The 19,698-nt window shown below is 41.7% G+C and overlaps 2 protein-coding genes across 3 annotated transcripts in view; both read left to right on the top strand.

The window, feature by feature from the left end:
- LOC139749116 (RNA-binding region-containing protein 3) overlaps positions 1–19,698 on the top strand; it is a 75,447-nt gene that overhangs the window by 14,327 nt on the left and 41,422 nt on the right. The window lies entirely within an intron of this gene.
- LOC139748941 (choline transporter-like protein 1) lies at positions 53–802 on the top strand (the record flags this gene model as incomplete). Its single annotated transcript, XM_071662300.1, has 1 exon — positions 53–802. A coding segment is annotated over one exon (651 nt), but the record flags the coding sequence as incomplete, so codon positions are not given.

Below are 19,698 nucleotides of genomic sequence, written 5' to 3'. Positions count from 1 at the left end.
TATATATATATATATATATATATATATATATATATATATATATATATATATTTGCACTGTAGCAAAAGGGTCACTGCTTATTACCATTTGTAAGCTACCGAGGCTGATTATACAGTGGATTACAAAGAAGTGTAAGGATCCTGAACATAGCTGTGCACGGTGTGGTCTTAGACTTTGTTGCTGTTGCCTTTGGTGCTTTGAACACTTCCTTAAATACATGAACCACAATGCTTACACCGTCACAGCTACCAGAGGGACTGCATTCTGCACCTCTGCCAAAATTGCTTGGCGTGTGGTGCTAACTAACATGCTGCAGGTGGCCACAGTGAACAGTGTTGGTGACTTGACACTGTTCTTGGCCAAAGTAGCTGTGACAGGAATTGTATGCTGCATCGCTCTCCCAGTGCTGCATGCTGACCCCACTCTTCACCTCTATGCTATACCACTTATTGTTACAGCTGTGTTTGCATTCTTCATTACACATTGTGTCTTTTCCGTCTATGAGATGGCAGTTGATACATTGTTCTTGTGCTTCTCTGATGACTACAACACATATGACACTACAGATGGTCGGGAATTGGTTGCTGACAAAGAACTGTATGAGTTTATGGTCAAACATGAGGACATTGACAGGAAAAATTCTCGAAAATCTCGAAGACGAGACCCACCTGAAACAATCAGGTTTAAAGAAGGAACTGTTTAAGTGTGATTTACTTAAAGTGGTGTTTGCTTCATCAGACATTATTTGAAATTAAATTTCCTTAACTGGATATATAATGCATATCCAGGAGCAGCATACTGTTTTGTTTTGTTTTTTCTTTTTACAGTATACATCCAGAAGTGTAGATATAAAAGGGCATTGCAGGATGTGGTACCAAAGTATTATCTTATTTATTAAGATTATTGTTTTGATAGTTCTTATTCCTAGGTCTGGGGAATATCTGGAAGACAGAAGCAAAAGATATTACTGCCTTTTTTTTTTGGTTTAGCGAATCAAAATTTGTAATGAAATATTTTATTTAGATCCCTGCATAAGCATTGGTACCTTAATGATCTGAATTTTATCTGAGGTGTCTTATTGAGATACCATAGCCCATCTGTATTGAGAGAAGAAATTTCTATGCTTGTTGCAGTCAAGCACACTTGCCTTTTTCACTACTAGTACAGGAGGACAGGTCATATTACTGAGAATTTATGATATTGATCACAATATTTCTTAATTATTTTGTAACTCTGTAAATATTTTAGGTCTGTGATCTATGAAATGTGATATATATATTTCCATAAAAAAAAATTTTGTTATTGCCTTATTAATGTTTTGCCTTCATGATAATCAGCATATTTAGATTTCCTGTACAGTATTTTTCTTTTGACTGATTGCAAAAGTGTACATGAACTAGAATCAGGAAGTTCAAGATGTGTGTGTGTATACATATATATATATAGGGGATTAAGAATACTTCCCACGTATTCCCTGCGTGTCGTAGAAGGCGACTAAAAGGGGAGGGAGCGGGGGGCTGGAAATCCTCCCCTCTCGTTTTTTTTTTTTAATTTTCCAAAAGAAGGAACAGAGGGGGCCAGGTGAGGATATTCCAAAAAAAGGCCCAGTCCTCTGTTCCTAACGCTACCTCGCTAACGCGGGAAATGGCGAATAGTTTGAAAGAAAGAAAGATATATATATATATATATATTTTTTTTTTTTTTTTTTTTTTTTTTTTTGCTTTGTCGCTGTCTCCCGCGTTTGCGAGGTAGCGCAAGGAAACAGACGAAAGAAATGGCCCAACCCACCCCATACACATGTATATACATACGTCCACACACACGCAAATATACATACCTACACAGCTTTCCATGGTTTACCCCAGACGCTTCACATGCCCTAATTCAATCCACTGACAGCACGTCAACCCCGGTATACCACATCGCTCCAATTCACTCTATATATATATATATATATATATATATATATATATATATATATATATATATATATCTTTCTTTTAAACTATTCCCCATTTCCCGCATTAGCGAGGTAGCGTTAGGAACAGAGGACTGGGCCTTTTTTGGAATATCCTCACCTGGCCCCCTCTGTTCCTTCTTTTGGAAAATTAAAAAAAAAACGAGAGGGGAGGATTTCCAGCCCCCCGCTCCCTCCCCTTTTAGTCGCCTTCTACGACACGCGGGGAATACGTGGGAAGTATTCTTAATCCTCTATCCCCAGGGATATATATATATATATATCTTTTCTTTCAAACTATTCGCCATTTCCCGCATTAGCGAGGTAGCGTTAAGAACAGAGGACTGGGCCTTTGAGGGAATACCCTCACCTGACCCAATTCTCTGTTCCTTCTTTTGCAAAATTGAAAAAAAAAAAAAAAAAAAAAAAAAAAAAACGAGAGGGGAGGATTTCCAGCCCCCCGCTCCCTCCCCTTTTAGTCGCCTTCTACGACACGCAGGGAATACGTGGGAAGTATTCTTAATCCCCTATCCCCAGGGATATATATATATATATATATATATATATATATATATATATATATATATATATATATATGCTTGTGGCATGAGAAGAGTGGGAGGTGGGTTGATTAGAAAGGGTAGTGAGTGGTGGGATGAAGTAAGAGTATTAGTGAAAGAGAAGAGAGAGGCATTTGGACGATTTTTGCAGGGAAAAAATGAAATTGAGTGGGAGATGTATAAAAGAAAGAGACAGGAGGTCAAGAGAAAGGTGCAAGAGGTGAAAAAAAGGGCAAATGAGAGTTGGGGTGAGAGAGTATCATTAAATTTTAGGGAGAATAAAAAGATGTTCTGGAAGGAGGTAAATAAAGTGCGTAAAACAAGGGAGCAAATGGGAACTTCAGTGAAGGGCGCAAATGGGGAGGTGATAACAAGTAGTGGTGATGTGAGAAGGAGATGGAGTGAGTATTTTGAAGGTTTGTTGAATGTGTTTGATGATAGAGTGGCAGATATAGGGTGTTTTGGTCGAGGTGGTGTGCAAAGTGAGAGGGTTAGGGAAAATGATTTGGTAAACAGAGAAGAGGTAGTGAAAGCTTTGCGGAAGATGAAAGCCGGCAAGGCAGCAGGTTTGGATGGTGTTGCAGTGGAATTTATTAAAAAAGGGGGTGACTGTATTATTGACTGGTTGGTAAGGTTATTTAATGTATGTATGACTCATGGTGAGGTGCCTGAGGATTGGCGGAATGCATGCATAGTGCCATTGTACAACGGCAAAGGGGATAAGAGTGAGTGCTCAAATTACAGAGGTATAAGTTTGTTGAGTATTCCTGGTAAATTATATGGGAGGGTATTGATTGAGAGGGTGAAGGCATGTACAGAGCATCAGATTGGGGAAGAGCAGTGTGGTTTCAGAAGTGGTAGAGGATGTGTGGATTAGGTGTTTCCTTTGAAGAATGTATGTGAGAAATACTTAGAAAAGCAAATGGATTTGTATGTAGCATTTATGGATCTGGAGAAGGCATATGATAGAGTTGATAGAGATGCTCTGTGGAAGGTATTAAGATTATATGGTGTGGTAGGAAAGTTGTTAGAAGCAGTGAAAAGTTTTTATCGAGGATGTAAGGCATGTGTACGTGTAGGAAGAGAGGAAAGTGATTGGTTCTCAGTGAATGTAGGTTTGCGGCAGGGGTGTGTGATGTCTCCATGGTTGTTTAATTTGTTTATGGATGGGGTTGTTAGGGAGGTAAATGCAAGAGTTTTGGAAAGAGGGGCAAGTATGAAGTCTGTTGAGGATGAGAGAGCTTGGGAAGTGAGTCAGTTGTTGTTCGCTGATGATACAGCGCTGGTGGCTGATTCATGTGAGAAACTGCAGAAGCTGGTGACTGAGTTTGGTAAAGTGTGTGGAAGAAGAAAGTTAAGAGTAAATGTGAATAAGAGCAAGGTTATTAGGTACAGTAGGGTTGAGGGTCAAGTCAATTGGGAGGTGAGTTTGAATGGAGAAAAACTGGAGGAAGTGAAGTGTTTTAGATATCTGGGAGTGGATCTGGCAGCGGATGGAACCATGGAAGCGGAAGTGGATCATAGGGTGGGGGAGGGGGCGAAAATTCTGGGGGCCTTGAAGAATGTGTGGAAGTCGAGAACATTATCTCGGAAAGCAAAAATGGGTATGTTTGAAGGAATAGTGGTTCCAACAATGTTGTATGGTTGCGAGGCGTGGGCTATGGATAGAGTTGTGCGCAGAAGGATGGATGTGCTGGAAATGAGATGTTTGAGGACAATGTGTGGTGTGAGGTGGTTTGATCGAGTGAGTAACGTAAGGGTAAGAGAGATGTGTGGAAATAAAAAGAGCGTGGTTGAGATAGCAGAACAGGGTGTTTTGAAGTGGTTTGGGCACATGGAGAGAATGAGTGAGGAAAGATTGACCAAGAGGATATATGTGTCGGAGGTGGAGGGAACGAGGAGAAGAGGGAGACCAAATTGGAGGTGGAAAGATGGAGTGAAAAAGATTTTGTGTGATCGGGGCCTGAACATGCAGGAGGGTGAAAGGAGGGCAAGGAATAGAGTGAATTGGAGCGATGTGGTATACCGGGGTTGACGTGCTGTCAGTGGATTGAATCAAGGCATGTGAAGCGTCTGGGGTAAACCATGGAAAGCTGTGTAGGTATGTATATTTGCGTGTGTGGACGTATGTATATACATGTGTATGGGGGGGGGGGTTGGGCCATTTCTTTCGTCTGTTTCCTTGCGCTACCTCGTAAACGCGGGAGACAGCAACAAAGTATAATAAAATAAATAAATATAAAATATATATATATATATATATATATATATATATATATATATATATATATATATTATTTATTATGCTTTATTTTGCTTTGTTGCTGTCTCCCGCGTTTGCGAGGTAGCGCAAGGAAACAGACGAAAGAATTGGCCCAACCCACCCCCGTACACATGTATATACATACACGTCCCCACACGCAAATATACATACCCATACATCTCAATGTATACATATATATACACACACAGACATATACATATATACACATGCACACAATTCACACTGTCTGCCTTTATTCATTCCCATCGCCACCTCGCCACACATGGAATAACATCCCCCTCCCCCCTCATGTGTGCGAGGTAGCGCTAGGAAAACACAACAAAGGCCCCATTCATTCACACTCAGTCTCTCACTGTCATGCAATAATGCCCGACACCACAGCTCCCTTTTCACATCCAGGCCCCACACAACTTTCCATGGTTTACCCCAGACGCTTCACATGCCCTGATTCAATCCACTGACAGCACATCGACCCCAGTATACCACATCGATCCAATTCACTCTATTCCTTGCCCGCCTTTCACCCTCCTGCATGCTCAGGCCCCGATCACTCAAAATCTTTTTCACTCCATCTTTCCACCTCCAATTTGGTCTCCCACTTCTCCTCGTTCCCTCCACCTCCAACACATATATCCTCTTGGTCAATCTTTCCTCACTCATTCTCTCCATGTGCCCAAACCATTTCAAAACACCCTCTTCTCCTCTCTCAACAACACTCTTCTTATTTCCACACACCTCTCTTACCCTTACATTACTTACTCGATCAAACCACCTCACACCACATATTGTCCTCAAACATCTCATTTCCAGCACATCCACCCTCCTGCGCACTACTCTATCCATAGCCCACGCCTCGCAACCATACAACATTGTTGGAACCACTATTCCTTCGAACATACCCATTTTTGCTTTCCGAAATAATGTTCTCGACTTCCACACATTCTTCGAGGCTCCCAGGATTTTCGCCCCCTCCCCCACCCTATGATTCACTTCCGCTTCCATGGTTCCATCCGCTGCCAGATCCACTCCCAGATATCTAAAACACTTTGCTTCCTCCAGTTTTTCTCCATTCAAACTTACCTCCCAATTGACTTGACCCTCAACCCTACTGTACCTAATAACCTTGCTCTTATTCACATTTACTCTTAACTTTCTTCTTTCACACACTTTACCAAACTCAGTCACCAGCTTGTGCAGTTTCTCACATGAATCAGCCACCAGCGCTGTATCATCAGCAAACAACAACTGACTCACTTCCCAAGCTCTCACATCCCCAACAGACTGCATACTTGCCCCTCTTTCCAAAACTCTTGCATTCACCTCCCTAACAACCCCATCCATAAACAAATTAAACAACCATGGAGACATCACACACCCCTGCTGCAAACCTACATTCACTGAGAACCATTTCCCGCGATAGGTAGCGTTAAGAACAGAGGACTGGGCCTTTGAGGGAATATCCTCACCTGGCCCCCTTCTCTGTTCCTTCTTATATATAAATATATATATCCCTATCCCTGGGGATAGGGGAGAAAGAATACTTCCCACGTATTCCCTGCGTGTCGTAGAAGGCAACTAAAAGGGGAGGGAGCGGGGGGCTGGAAATCCTCCCCTCTTGTTTTTTTTTTTTAATTTTCCAAAAGAAGGAACAGAGAAGGGGGCCAGGTGAGGATATTCCCTCAGAGGCCCAGTCCTCTGTTCTTAACGCTACCTCGCTATTGCGGGAAATGGCGAATAGTTTGAAAGAAAAAGAATATATATATATATATATATATATATATATATATATATATATATATATATATATATATTTTTTTTTTTTTTTTTTTTTGCTTTGTCGCTGTCTCCCGCGTTTGCGAGGTAGCGCAAGGAAACAGACGAAAGAAATGGCCCAACCCACCCCCATACACATGTATATACATACGTCCACACACGCAAATATACATACCTACACAGCTTTCCATGGTTTACCCCAGACGCTTCACATGCCGATTCAATCCACTGACAGCACGTCAACCCCGGTATACCACATCGCTCCAATTCACTCTATTCCTTGCCCTCCTTTCACCCTCCTGCATGTTCAGGCCCCGATCACACAAAATCTTTTTCACTCCATCTTTCCACCTCCAATTTGGTCTCCCTCTTCTCCTTGTTCCCTCCACCTCCGACACATATATCCTCTTGGTCAATCTTTCCTCACTCATTCTCTCCATGTGCCCAAACCATTTCAAAACACCCTCTTCTGCTCTCTCAACCACGCTCTTTTTATTTCCACACATCTCTCTTACCCTTACGTTACTTACTCGATCAAACCACCTCACACCACACATTGTCCTCAAACATCTCATTTCCAGCACATCGATCCTCCTGCGCACAACTCTATCCATAGCCCACGCCTCGCAACCATACAACATTGTTGGAACCACTATTCCTTCAAACATACCCATTTTTGCTTTCCGAGATAATGTTCTCGACTTCCACACATTCTTCAAGGCTCCCAGAATTTTCGCCCCCTCCCCCACCCTATGATCCACTTCCGCTTCCATGGTTCCATCCGCTGCCAGATCCACTCCCAGATATCTAAAACACTTTACTTCCTCCAGTTTTTCTCCATTCAAACTCACCTCCCAATTGACTTGACCCTCAACCCTACTGTACCTAATAACCTTGCTCTTATTCACATTTACTCTTAACTTTCTTCTTTCACACACTTTACCAAACTCAGTCACCAGCTTGTGCAGTTTCTCACATGAATCAGCCACCAGTGCTGTATCATCAGCGAACAACAACTGACTCACTTCCCAAGCTCTCTCATCCCCAACAGACTTCATACTTGCCCCTCTTTCCAAAACTCTTGCATTCACCTCCCTAACAACCCCATCCATAAACAAATTAAACAACCATGGAGACATCACACACCCCTGCCGCAAACCTACATTCACTGAGAACCAATCACTTTCCTCTCTTCCTACACGTACACATGCCTTACATCCTCGATAAAAACTTTTCACTGCTTCTAACAACTTTCCTCCCACACCATATATTCTTAATACCTTCCACAGAGCATCTCTATCAACTCTATCATATGCCTTCTCCAGATCCATAAATGCTACATACAAATCCATTTGCTTTTCTAAGTATTTCTCACATACATTCTTCAAAGCAAACACCTGATCCACACATCCTCTACCACTTCTGAAACCACACTGCTCTTCCCCAATCTGATGCTCTGTACATGCCTTCACCCTCTCAATCAATACCCTCCCATATAATTTACCAGGAATACTCAACAAACTTATACCTCTGTAATTTGAGCACTCACTCTTATCCCCTTTGCCTTTGTACAATGGCACTATGCACGCATTCCGCCAATCCTCAGGCACCTCACCGTGAGTCATACATACATTAAATAACCTTACCAACCAGTCAACAATACAGTCACCCCCTTTTTTAAAAAATTCCACTGCAATACCATCCAAACCAGCTGCCTTGCCGGCTTTCATCTTCCGCAAAGCTTTTACTACCTCTTCTCTGTTTACCAAATCATTTTCCCTAACCCTCTCACTTTGCACACCACCTCGACCAAAACACCCTATATCTGCCATTCTATCATCAAACACATTCAACAAACCTTCAAAATACTCACTCCATCTCCTTCTCACATCACCACTACTTGTTATCACCTCCCCATTTGCGCCCTTCACTGAAGTTCCCATTTGCTCCCTTGTCTTACGCACTTTATTTACCTCCTTCCAGAACATCTTTTTATTCTCCCTAAAATTTAATGATACTCTCTCACCCCAACTCTCATTTGCCCTTTTTTTCACCTCTTGCACCTTTCTCTTGACCTCCTGTCTCTTTCTTTTATACGTCTCCCACTCAATTGCATTTTTTCCCTGCAAAAATTGTCCAAATGCCTCTCTCTTCTCTTTCACTAATACTCTTACTTCTTCATCCCACCACTCACTACCCTTTCTAATCAACCCACCTCCCACTCTTCTCATGCCACAAGCATCTTTTGCGCAATCCATCACTGATTCCCTAAATACATCCCATTCCTCCCCCACTCCCCTTACTTCCATTGTTCTCACCTTTTTCCATTCTGTACTCAGTCTCTCCTGGTACTTCCTCACACAAGTCTCCTTCCCAAGCTCACTTACTCTCACCACCCTCTTCACCCCAACATTCACTCTTTTTTTCTGAAAACCCATACAAATCTTCACCTTAGCCTCCACAAGATAATGATCAGACATCCCTCCAGTTGCACCTCTCAGCACATTAACATCCAAAAGTCTCTCTTTCGCGCGCCTGTCAATTAACACGTAATCCAATAATGCTCTCTGGCCATCTCTCCTACTTACATAAGTATACTTATGTATATCTCGCTTTTTAAACCAGGTATTCCCAATCATCAGTCCTTTTTCAGCACATAAATCTACAAGCTCTCCACCATTTCCATTTACAACACTGAACACCCCATGTATACCAATTATTCCCTCAACTGCCACATTACTCACCTTTGCATTCAAATCACCCATCACTATAACCCGGTCTCGTGCATCAAAACCACTAACACACTCATTCAGCTGCTCCCAAAACACTTGCCTCTCATGATCTTTCTTCTCATGCCCAGGTGCATATGCACCAATAATCACCCATCTCTCTCCATCAACTTTCAGTTTTACCCATATTAATCGAGAATTTACTTTCTTACATTCTATCACATACTCCCACAACTCCTGTTTCAGAAGTATTGCTACTCCTTCCCTTGCTCTTGTCCTCTCACTAACCCCTGACTTTACTCCCCAGACATTCCCAAACCACTCTTCCCCTTTACCCTTGAGCTTCGTTTCACTCAGAGCCAAAACATCCAGGTTCCTTTCCTCAAACATACTACCTATCTCTCCTTTTTTCACATCTTGGTTACATCCACACACATTTAGGCACCCCACTCTGAGCCTTCGAGGAGGATGAGCACTCCCCGCGTGACTCCTTCTTCTGTTTCCCATTTTAGAAAGTTAATACAAGGAGGGGAGGATTTCTGGCCCCCCGCTCCCGTCCCCTCTAGTCGTTTTCTACGACACGCGAGGAATACGTTGGAAGTATTCTTTCACTCCTATCCCCAGGGATAATATACATATATATATACACACACACACACACACACACACACACACACATACACACACATACGCACATATACACACACACACATACATATATATACATATGAAAAATGTAAGAAACAATTTAGAACACTGAAACTTCTAGCTTGAAAATGAATGAAAGCTTTGCGGAAGATGAAAGCCGGCAAGGCAGCAGGTTTGGATGGTATTGCAGTGGAATTTATTAAAAAAGGGGGTGACTGTATTGTTGACTGGTTGGTAAGGTTATTTAATGTATGTATGACTCACGGTGAGGTGCCTGAGGATTGGCGAAATGCGTGCATAGTTCCATTGTACAAAGGTAAAGGGGATAAGAGTGAGTGCTCAAATTACAGAGGTATAAGTTTGTTGAGTATTCCTGGTAAATTATATGGGAGGGTATTGATTGAGAGGGTGAAGGCATGTACAGAGCATCAGATAGGGGAAGAGCAGTGTGGTTTCAGAAGTGGTAGAGGATGTGTGGATCAGGTGTTTGCTTTGAAGAATGTATGTGAGAAATACTTAGAAAAGCAAATGGATTTGTATGTAGCATTTATGGATCTGGAGAAGGCATATGATAGAGTTGATAGAGATGCTCTGTGGAAGGTATTAAGAATATATGGTGTGGGAGGAAAGTTGTTAGAAGCAGTGAAAAGTTTTTATCGAGGATGTAAGGCATGTGTACGTGTAGGAAGAGAGGAAAGTGATTGGTTCTCAGTGAATGTAGGTTTGCGGCAGGGGTGTGTGATGTCTCCATGGTTGTTTAATTTGTTTATGGATGGGGTTGTTAGGGAGGTAAATGCAAGAGTTTTGGAAAGAGGGGCAAGTATGAAGTCTGTTGGGGATGAGAGAGCTTGGGAAGTGAGTCAGTTGTTGTTCGCTGATGATACAGCGCTGGTGGCTGATTCATGTGAGAAACTGCAGAAGCTGGTGACTGAGTTTGGTAAAGTGTGTGGAAGAAGAAAGTTAAGAGTAAATGTGAATAAGAGCAAGGTTATTAGGTACAGTAGGGTTGAGGGTCAAGTCAATTGGGAGGTGAGTTTGAATGGAGAAAAACTGGAGGAAGTGAAGTGTTTTAGATATCTGGGAGTGGATCTGGCAGCGGATGGAACCATGGAAGCGGAAGTGGATCATAGGGTGGGGGAGGGGGCGAAAATTCTGGGGGCCTTGAAGAATGTGTGGAAGTCGAGAACAGTATCTCGGAAAGCAAAAATGGGTATGTTTGAAGGAATAGTGGTTCCATCAATGTTGTATGGTTGCGAGGCGTGGGCTATGGATAGAGTTGTGCGCAGGAGGATGGAGGTGCTGGAAATGAGATGTTTGAGGACAATGTGTGGTGTGAGGTGGTTTGATCGAGTGAGTAACGTAAGGGTAAGAGAGATGTGTGGAAATAAAAAGAGCGTGGTTGAGAGAGCATAAGAGGGTGTTTTGAAGTGGTTTGGGCACATGGAGAGAATGAGTGAGGAAAGATTGACCAAGAGGATATATGTGTTGGAGGTGGAGGGAACGAGGAGAAGAGGGAGACCAAATTGGAGGTGGAAAGATGGAGTGAAAAAGATTTTGTGTGATCGGGGCCTGAACATGCAGGAGGGTGAAAGGAGGGCAAGGAATAGAGTGAATTGGAGCGATGTGGTATACCGGGGTTGACGTGCTGTCAGTGGATTGAATCAAGGCATGTGAAGCGTCTGGGGTAAACCATGGAAAGCTGTGTAGGTATGTATATTTGCGTGTGTGGACGTGTGTATGTACATGTGTATGGGGGGGGTTGGGCCATTTCTTTCGTCTGTTTCCTTGCGCTACCTCGCAAACGCGGGAGACAGCGACAAAGTATAAAGAAAAAAAAAAAAAAAAAAAATATATATATATATATATATTCTTGTTTCTAAAAGGGGAAACAGAAGAAGGAGAGCAAAGGAGGTGAGAGCAAAGGGCATAAGGGGAGTGGGGGAGGAATGGAATGTATTTAGGGAAGCAGTGATGGCTTGCGCAAAAGATGCTTGTGGCATGAGAAGCGTGGGAGGTGGGCGGATTAGAAAGGGTAGTGAGTGGTGGCATGAAGAAGTAAGATTATTAGTGAAAGAAAAGAGATAGGCATTTGGACGAGTTTTGCAGGGAATTAGTGGTAATGACTGGGAGATGTGAGGCAGGAGGTCAAGAGAAAGGTACAAGAGGTGAAAAAGAGGGCAAATTGAGAGTTGGGGTGAGAGAGTATCATTAAATTTTTGGGAGAATAAAACGATGTTTTGGAAGGAAGTTAATAAAGTGTGGAAGACAAGAAAGCAAATGGGAGCATCGATGAAGGGCTCAAATGGGGAGGATATGTATGCGAAAGATGAAAGCCAGCAAGGCAGCGGGTTTGGATGGTACTGCAATGGAATTTGTTATAAAAGGGGGTGACTGTGTTGTTGACTGGTTTGCAAGGTTATTTAATGTATGTATGACTTATGGTGAGGTGCCTGAGGATTGGCGGAATGCTTGCATAGTGCCATTGTACAAAGGCAAAAGGGGACAAAAGCCATTGTACAAAGGCAAAGGGGACAAAGGTGAGTGCTCAAATTACAGAGGTATAAATTTGTTGAGTATTCCTGGGAAACTATATGGGAGGGTACTGATTGAGAGGGTGAAGGCATGTACAAAGCATCAGATTGGGGAAGAGCAGTGTGGCTTCAGAAGTGGTAGAAGATGTGTGGATCAGGTGAGAAATACCTAGAAAAGCAAATGGATTTGTATGTAGCATTTATGGATCTGGAGAAGGCATATGATAGAGTTGATGGAGATGCTCTGTGGAAGGTATTAAGAATATATGGTGTGGGAGGCAAGTTGTTAGAAGCAGTGAAAAGTTTTTATCAAGGATGTAAGGCTTGTGTATGAGTAGGAAGAAAGTCAGTAAATGTAGGTTTGAGGCAGGGGTGTGTGATGTCTCCATGGTTGTTTAATTTGTTTATGGATGGGGTTGTTAGGGAGGTGAATGTAAGAGTTTTGGAGAGAGGGGCAAGTATGCAGTCTGATGTGGATGAGAGAGCTTGGGAAGTGAATCAGTTGTTGTTCGCTGATGATACAGCACTGGTGGCTGATTCGGGAGGGACTGCAGAAGCTGGTGACTGAGTTTGGTAAAGTGTGTGAAAGAAGAAAGCTGAGAGTAAATGTAAATAAGAGCAAGGTTATTAGGTAAAGTTGGGTTGAGGGACAAGTCAATTGGGAGGCAAGTTTGAATGGAGAAAAACTGGAGGAAGTGAAGTGTTTTAGATGTCTGGGAGTGGATTTGGCAGCGGATGGAACCATGGAATCTGGAGTGAGTCATAGGGTTGGGGAGGGGACAAAAGTTCTGGGAGCATTGAAAATGTGTGGAAGGCAAGAACATTATCTCGGAAAGCAAAAATGGGTATGTTTGAAGGAATAGTGGTTTCAACAATGTTATATGGTTGCGAGGCGTGGGCTATAGGTGGAGTAGTGCGGAGGTGGTTGGATGTGCTGGAAATGAGATGTTTGAGGACAGTATGTGGTGTGAGGTGGTTTGACCGAGTAAGTAATGAAAGGGTAAGAGAACTGTGTGGTAATAAAAAGAGTGTGGTTGAGAGAGCAGAAGGTGTTTTGAAATGGTTTGGTCACATGGAGAGAATGAGTGAGGAAAGATTGACAAAGAGGATATATGTATCAGAGGTGGAGGGAACGAGGAGAAGTGGGAGACCAAATTGGAGGTGGAAAGATGGAGTGAAAAAGATTTTGGGTGATCGTGGCCTGAACATGCAGGAGGGTGAAAGGCATGCAAGGAATAGAGTGAATTGGAACGATGTGGTATACCAGGGTCGACGTGCTGTCAATTGATTGAACCAGGGCATGTGAAGCGTCTGGGGTAAACCATGGAAAGTTTTGTGGGGCCTGGATGTGGAAAGGGAGGTGTGGTTTCGGTGCATTATTACATGACAGCTAGAGACTGGGTGTGAACGAATGTGGTCTTTGTTGTCTTTTCCTAGTGCTACTTCGCACACATGAGGGGCGAGGGGGCTTTTATTTCATGTGTGGCGGGGTGGCGATGGGAATGAATAAAGGCAGCAAGTATGAATTATGTACATGTGTATATATGAATATGTCTGTGTGTGTATATATATGTATACGTTGAGATGCATAGGTATGTATATTTGCGTGTGTGGATGTATATGTATATACATGTGTATGTGAGTGGGTTGGGTTATTCTTTTGTCTGCTTCCTTGCGCTACCTCGCTAATGCGGGAGACAGCGACAAAGCAAAAAATAAATAAATATATTGCAGGGAAAAAATGCAATTGAGTGGGAGAAGTATAAAAGAAAGAGACAGGAGGTCAAGAGAAAGGTGCAAGAGGTGAAAAAAAGGGCAAATGAGAGTTGGGGTGAGAGACTATCAGTAAATTTTAGGGAGAATAAAAAGATGTTCTGGAAAGAGGTAAATAGGGTGCGTAAGACAAGGGAGCAAATGGGAACTTCAGTGAAGGGCGTAAATGGGGAGGTGATAACAAGTAGTGGTGATGTGAGAAGGAGATGGAATGAGTATTTTGAAGGTTTGTTGAATGTGTCTGATGACAGAGTGGCAGATATAGGGTGTTTTGGTCGAGGTGGTGTGCAAAGTGAGAGGGTTAGGGAAAATGATTTGGTAAACAGAGAAGAGGTAGTAAAAGCTTTGCGAAAGATGAAAGCCGGCAAGGCAGCAGGTTTGGATGGTATTGCAGTGGAATTTATTAAAAAAGGGGGTGACTGTATTGTTGACTGGTTGGTAAGGTTATTTAATGTATGTATGACTCATGGTGAGGTGCCTGAGGATTGGCGGAATGCGTGCATAGTGCCATTGTACAAAGGCAAAGGGGATAAGAGTGAGTGCTCAAATTACAGAGGTATAAGTTTGTTGAGTATTCCTGGTAAATTATATGGGAGGGTATTGATTGAGAGGGTGAAGGCATGTACAGAGCATCAGATTGGGGAAGAGCAGTGCGGTTTCAGAAGTGGTAGAGGATGTGTGGATCAGGTGTTTGCTTTGAAGAATGTATGTGAGAAATACTTAGAAAAGCAAATGGATTTGTATGTAGCATTTATGGATCTGGAGAAGGCATATGATAGAGTTGATAGAGATGCTCTGTGGAAGGTATTAAGAATATATGGTGTGGGAGGCAAGTTGTTAGAAGCAGTGAAAAGTTTTTATCGAGGATGTAAGGCATGTGTACGTGTAGGAAGAGAGGAAAGTGATTGGTTCTCAGTGAATGTAGGTTTGCGGCAGGGGTGTGTGATGTCTCCATGGTTGTTTAATTTGTTTATGGATGGGGTTGTTAGGGAGGTAAATGCAAGAGTCCTGGAAAGAGGGGCAAGTATGAAGTCTGTTGGGGATGAGAGAGCTTGGGAAGTGAGTCAGTTGTTGTTCGCTGATGATACAGCGCTGGTGGCTGATTCATGTGAGAAACTGCAGAAGCTGGTGACTGAATTTGGTAAAGTGTGTGGAAGAAGAAAGTTAAGAGTAAATGTGAATAAGAGCAAGGTTATTAGGTACAGTAGGGTTGAGGGTCAAGTCAATTGGGAGGTGAGTTTGAATGGAGAAAAACTGGAGGAAGTGAAGTGTTTTAGATATCTGGGAGTGGATCTGGCAGCGGATGGAACCATGGAAGCGGAAGTGGATCATAGGGTGGGGGAGGGGGCGAAAATTTTGGGAGCCTTGAAAAATGTGTGGAAGTCGAGAACATTATCTCGGAAAGCAAAAATGGGTATGTTTGAAGGAATAGTGGTTCCAACAATGTTGTATGGTTGCGAGGCGTGGGCTATGGATAGAGTTGTGCGCAGGAGGATGGATGTGCTGGAAATGAGATGTTTGAGGACAATGTGTGGTGTGAGGTGGTTTGATCGAGTAAGTAACGTAAGGGTAAGAGAGATGTGTGGAAATAAAAAGAGCGTGGTTGAGAGAGCAGAAGAGGGTGTTTTGAAGTGGTTTGGGCACATGGAGAGAATGAGTGAGGAAAGATTGACCAAGAGGATATATGTGTCGGAGGTGGAGGGAACGAGGAGAAGAGGGAGACCAAATTGGAGGTGGAAAGATGGAGTGAAAAAGATTTTGTGTGATCGGGGCCTGAACATGCAGGAGGGTGAAAGGAGGGCAAGGAATAGAGTGAATTGGAGCGATGTGGTATACAGGGGTTGACGTGCTGTCAGTGGATTGAATCAAGGCATGTGAAGCGTCTGGGGTAAACCATGGAAAGCTGTGTAGGTATGTATATTTGCGTGTGTGGACGTGTGTATGTACATGTGTATGGGGGGGGGTTGGGCCATTTCTTTCGTCTGTTTCCTTGCGCTACCTCGCAAACGCGGGAGACAGCGACAAAGTATAAAAAAAAAAAAAAAAAAAAAAAAAACACACGTGTGTGTGTGTGTGTGTGTTACTTGACTTCACTTACTTACGGTTACTGCACAAGTGAAAAATCACCTTTGGTGAGATTTGTGTCATTCTCACTCCTACGGAGTCTACCTTTCCTTGATACACCTCATATTCTGATACGTACATCATCTTTGTCAACCTCTCCTTACTCATTCTAGGACAATTGATTAATAAAACCAACTTGTAAAAACATTCTTGATCTTGTCTTCACTAGTGACAAACTTAATCAACTCTTGAGAAGTAGGCGAGAGTTTGTCAAACAGTCATCAGTTTGATTGCATTAGAGATAGATTTAGATTTTGAAATTTATGACAACAAACTCTTGATGTTCACACGGTAGAGGAAATGTGGGATAATTCTAAAAACATACGACACGAGATTGAAAATTAACATACTCCTCAAATTATGAAGAGAACTTGCAATATTTCTAAACCATAATGGATGAATAGGAGAATAGAAGGACTTATTTGCCAAAAGAAGAAAACATATAAGAAATTCAAATCACTGGAAACCAATGAATATCACCAGGAATTAATCAAAATCCAAGGAGTGTAAGAATATCATAAGACAGGAGTAAATGTGAGGAAGAAAAAAGAATTTCTTTGAAAGTTAAGAACAGTCCTAAGAAATTCTTCACATGTATAAGACAAAGGAAGACAGTAAAAGAAGGAATTGGACCATTAAGAAGTGAACATGGTACACTAACTACTGAGGACAAGGAAATTGCTACAGTATTTAATTATTCCTTTAACTCTGTATTCACAATTGAAGAAACATCTCGAATACCACAACCAGTGAAAATGTTTCAAGGACCTGATGAAGAAGAGTTGAAGGTTAGAGAAACAAAGAGCTCGGAAGTACTTAAATACATGGACCAATTGAATCCTAATAAATCCAATGGCCCAGATAACTAAGCTCCTAGATTTTGAAAAGAGGTCAGGAGACAGCTGATATACCCCATAACAAAAATATTGGATAGTCAGGTGACAACTGACTGGAAACTAGCAAATTTGATCCCTATATAGTAAATAGGAGACAGAAAGTGTGCATTGAACTACCACCCAAATAGCCTTTTGTCAGTTCGATAAAATGATGGAAAAAGTAATACAAGAAAAAAATTTCACATTTCTAGATCATAAAATTATATCAGACAACTAACGGTTTCTACATTAGAAGATCCTGCCTGACAAATTTGCTGAAATTTTTTAATGTTATTTATCAGAACTGGGACAAAAAAGTACTGTCTGATGTGTTATATTTAGATGTCCAAAAGGCTTTTGATAACGTACCTCTCAAGAGACTTTTACATAAACTCAGAACATGGAATCAATTAAGAACTCTGTACATGGATCAGAGACTAGCGTACCAGAAGGATACAGCATGTAGTATTAAATGGTGAAGCTTCAGATTGGCTAGATGTAACGATTGGTGTGCCACAGGGGTCAGTCTTAGGCCCCATTCCTTTTATGATATATATTAACGACCTAGAACTTGATCTCATATCTAAGATCTCCAAACTTGCTGACAATACTAAACTAGGAGGTAGAGCTATAAGCAGGCGGGACTGCGAAATGATTCAAAGAGATCTTGATTTACTGGTAGAGTAGACAAGTGTAAAGTTATGCACTTTGGAGACGAGAATATATGTTACGACTACAAACTATTCCGATACTCTTTAACTAAAGTAAATGAGGAAGAGGACCTTGGAGTTGTCATTTGCAAAAATATGAAGTATACTAAACAGTGTCAAGCAGCAAGTATAAAAGGCAACCAAATGTTAGGTTTCAAGGCCAGGAACATAGATTACAAGACACCAGACACGATTCTCACACTTTATAATTCTCTAGTAATACCACAAACCTGAATATGCAGTCCAGTTTTGGTCCCCAGACTATACAATAAAGGTGAGGGAAAAATTAGAGCAAGTACAAAGATGCTCTATGGGTGGGTTGGGCCATTCTTTTGTCTGTTTCTTTGTGCTACCTTGCTAACGCGGGAGACAGCAACAAAGTATAACAAAAAAAAATAAGACGCATGAGAAAATTTATCCCATTCCTTAGAAATCTGGCATACTAAGAGAGGCTAAGATGATTGGATCTCTTCTTGCTTAAAGAATGTAGTGACTTTGCAGTGACTTAATACTAATGTTCAAAATTCTGAAGAAGTTCGAGACAGTAAATCCTGAACATCTTCGAAATACAAGAATATATGGTTACCTGGACAAATGGAATAAAACTCCAAGCTAAAAGATGTAGTATAGATGTGGGAAAAAGCTTCTTTTCCTATTGGTGTTTTGAGCACTGGAATAAGTTACCATCAGACATAGTGAATGCTAAGACTATAAGTACCTTCATAAGACATTTAGACAAATATTTTATAAATTCAGGTATACTCTGAGAAAAATGCCAGAAATAAAACTGTATAAATGACAGTGGTAATGGGGACACTAGAGGGCAAGTCAATGATAGCTTAAAAACTGCTGAGCAGAATCACATTTTCTTGTTAAATTTTTTATTCCAGACAACCCAGTTGAGAGCCAATCAGGCCTTCTGTTGTCTATCTTTCTCATGTAAAGTCATGTAAACCATACTTTTTTCATGACTACATCTCTTTCTTACCTTACCATTACTTCAAACCACCAGACACCACATGTTGTCTTCAATATTTCATTTCCAACACATTTACCCTCCTCCACACTTTCTTATCTGTAGCCCATGCCTTGCAACTTTAGAACATTATTTGGACTACTATACCTTTAAACATACCCATTTTAGTCCTATATAACAACCCCTCTTTCCACACATGTTCCCAGAACTTTGTCCTCTCACCCACCCTATGACTCGCCTCTGCTTCCATTTGCTGTCATGTCCATTATTCCAGGCTATCAAAACCTCTTTGTTGCCTCAAAATTTTCTCCATACAAGAGCTCTTGCAGCTCCAAGGCTACATTACACTCAGTAGCTGAGACAGGATGGACTTCTTTGAAGTGATGATTTCTTTGAAAGAATCATCAAAAACTTTATTACAGTTAACTAGAACATTATGGCATTGCTGGACTCTACTGTCTTGTGATTTCATTGCGAGTAAAAGTTCACCTTCATTGAGTTTGTATTATTACTGTGCAATCTTGCAGAAACCTTCTTGCTCCAAAGGTGTCCATCCTTTCCATGATACTGATTTTAGTGCAGCTTTGAAGCTATAGGAACCCCTGGAGAAAGGGCATTAGAGTTATATTGCAATATTAACTAGTCTGTAGTATAGATAAAATGACATATAACTTAACCAGGTGAAACATTGTTTACATGTGCAGATGCCCTCTAACTTATGCTGGTCTACTCCCAGGCATATGAAGTGCCTCAGGGGG

This window comes from Panulirus ornatus, chromosome 6, assembly GCF_036320965.1.
Source record: "Panulirus ornatus isolate Po-2019 chromosome 6, ASM3632096v1, whole genome shotgun sequence".
NCBI classification, from domain to species: Eukaryota; Metazoa; Arthropoda; class Malacostraca; order Decapoda; family Palinuridae; genus Panulirus; species Panulirus ornatus.
Note: the sequence above shows the minus strand (reverse complement) of the source record. Positions and strands in the feature narration are given on the sequence as shown.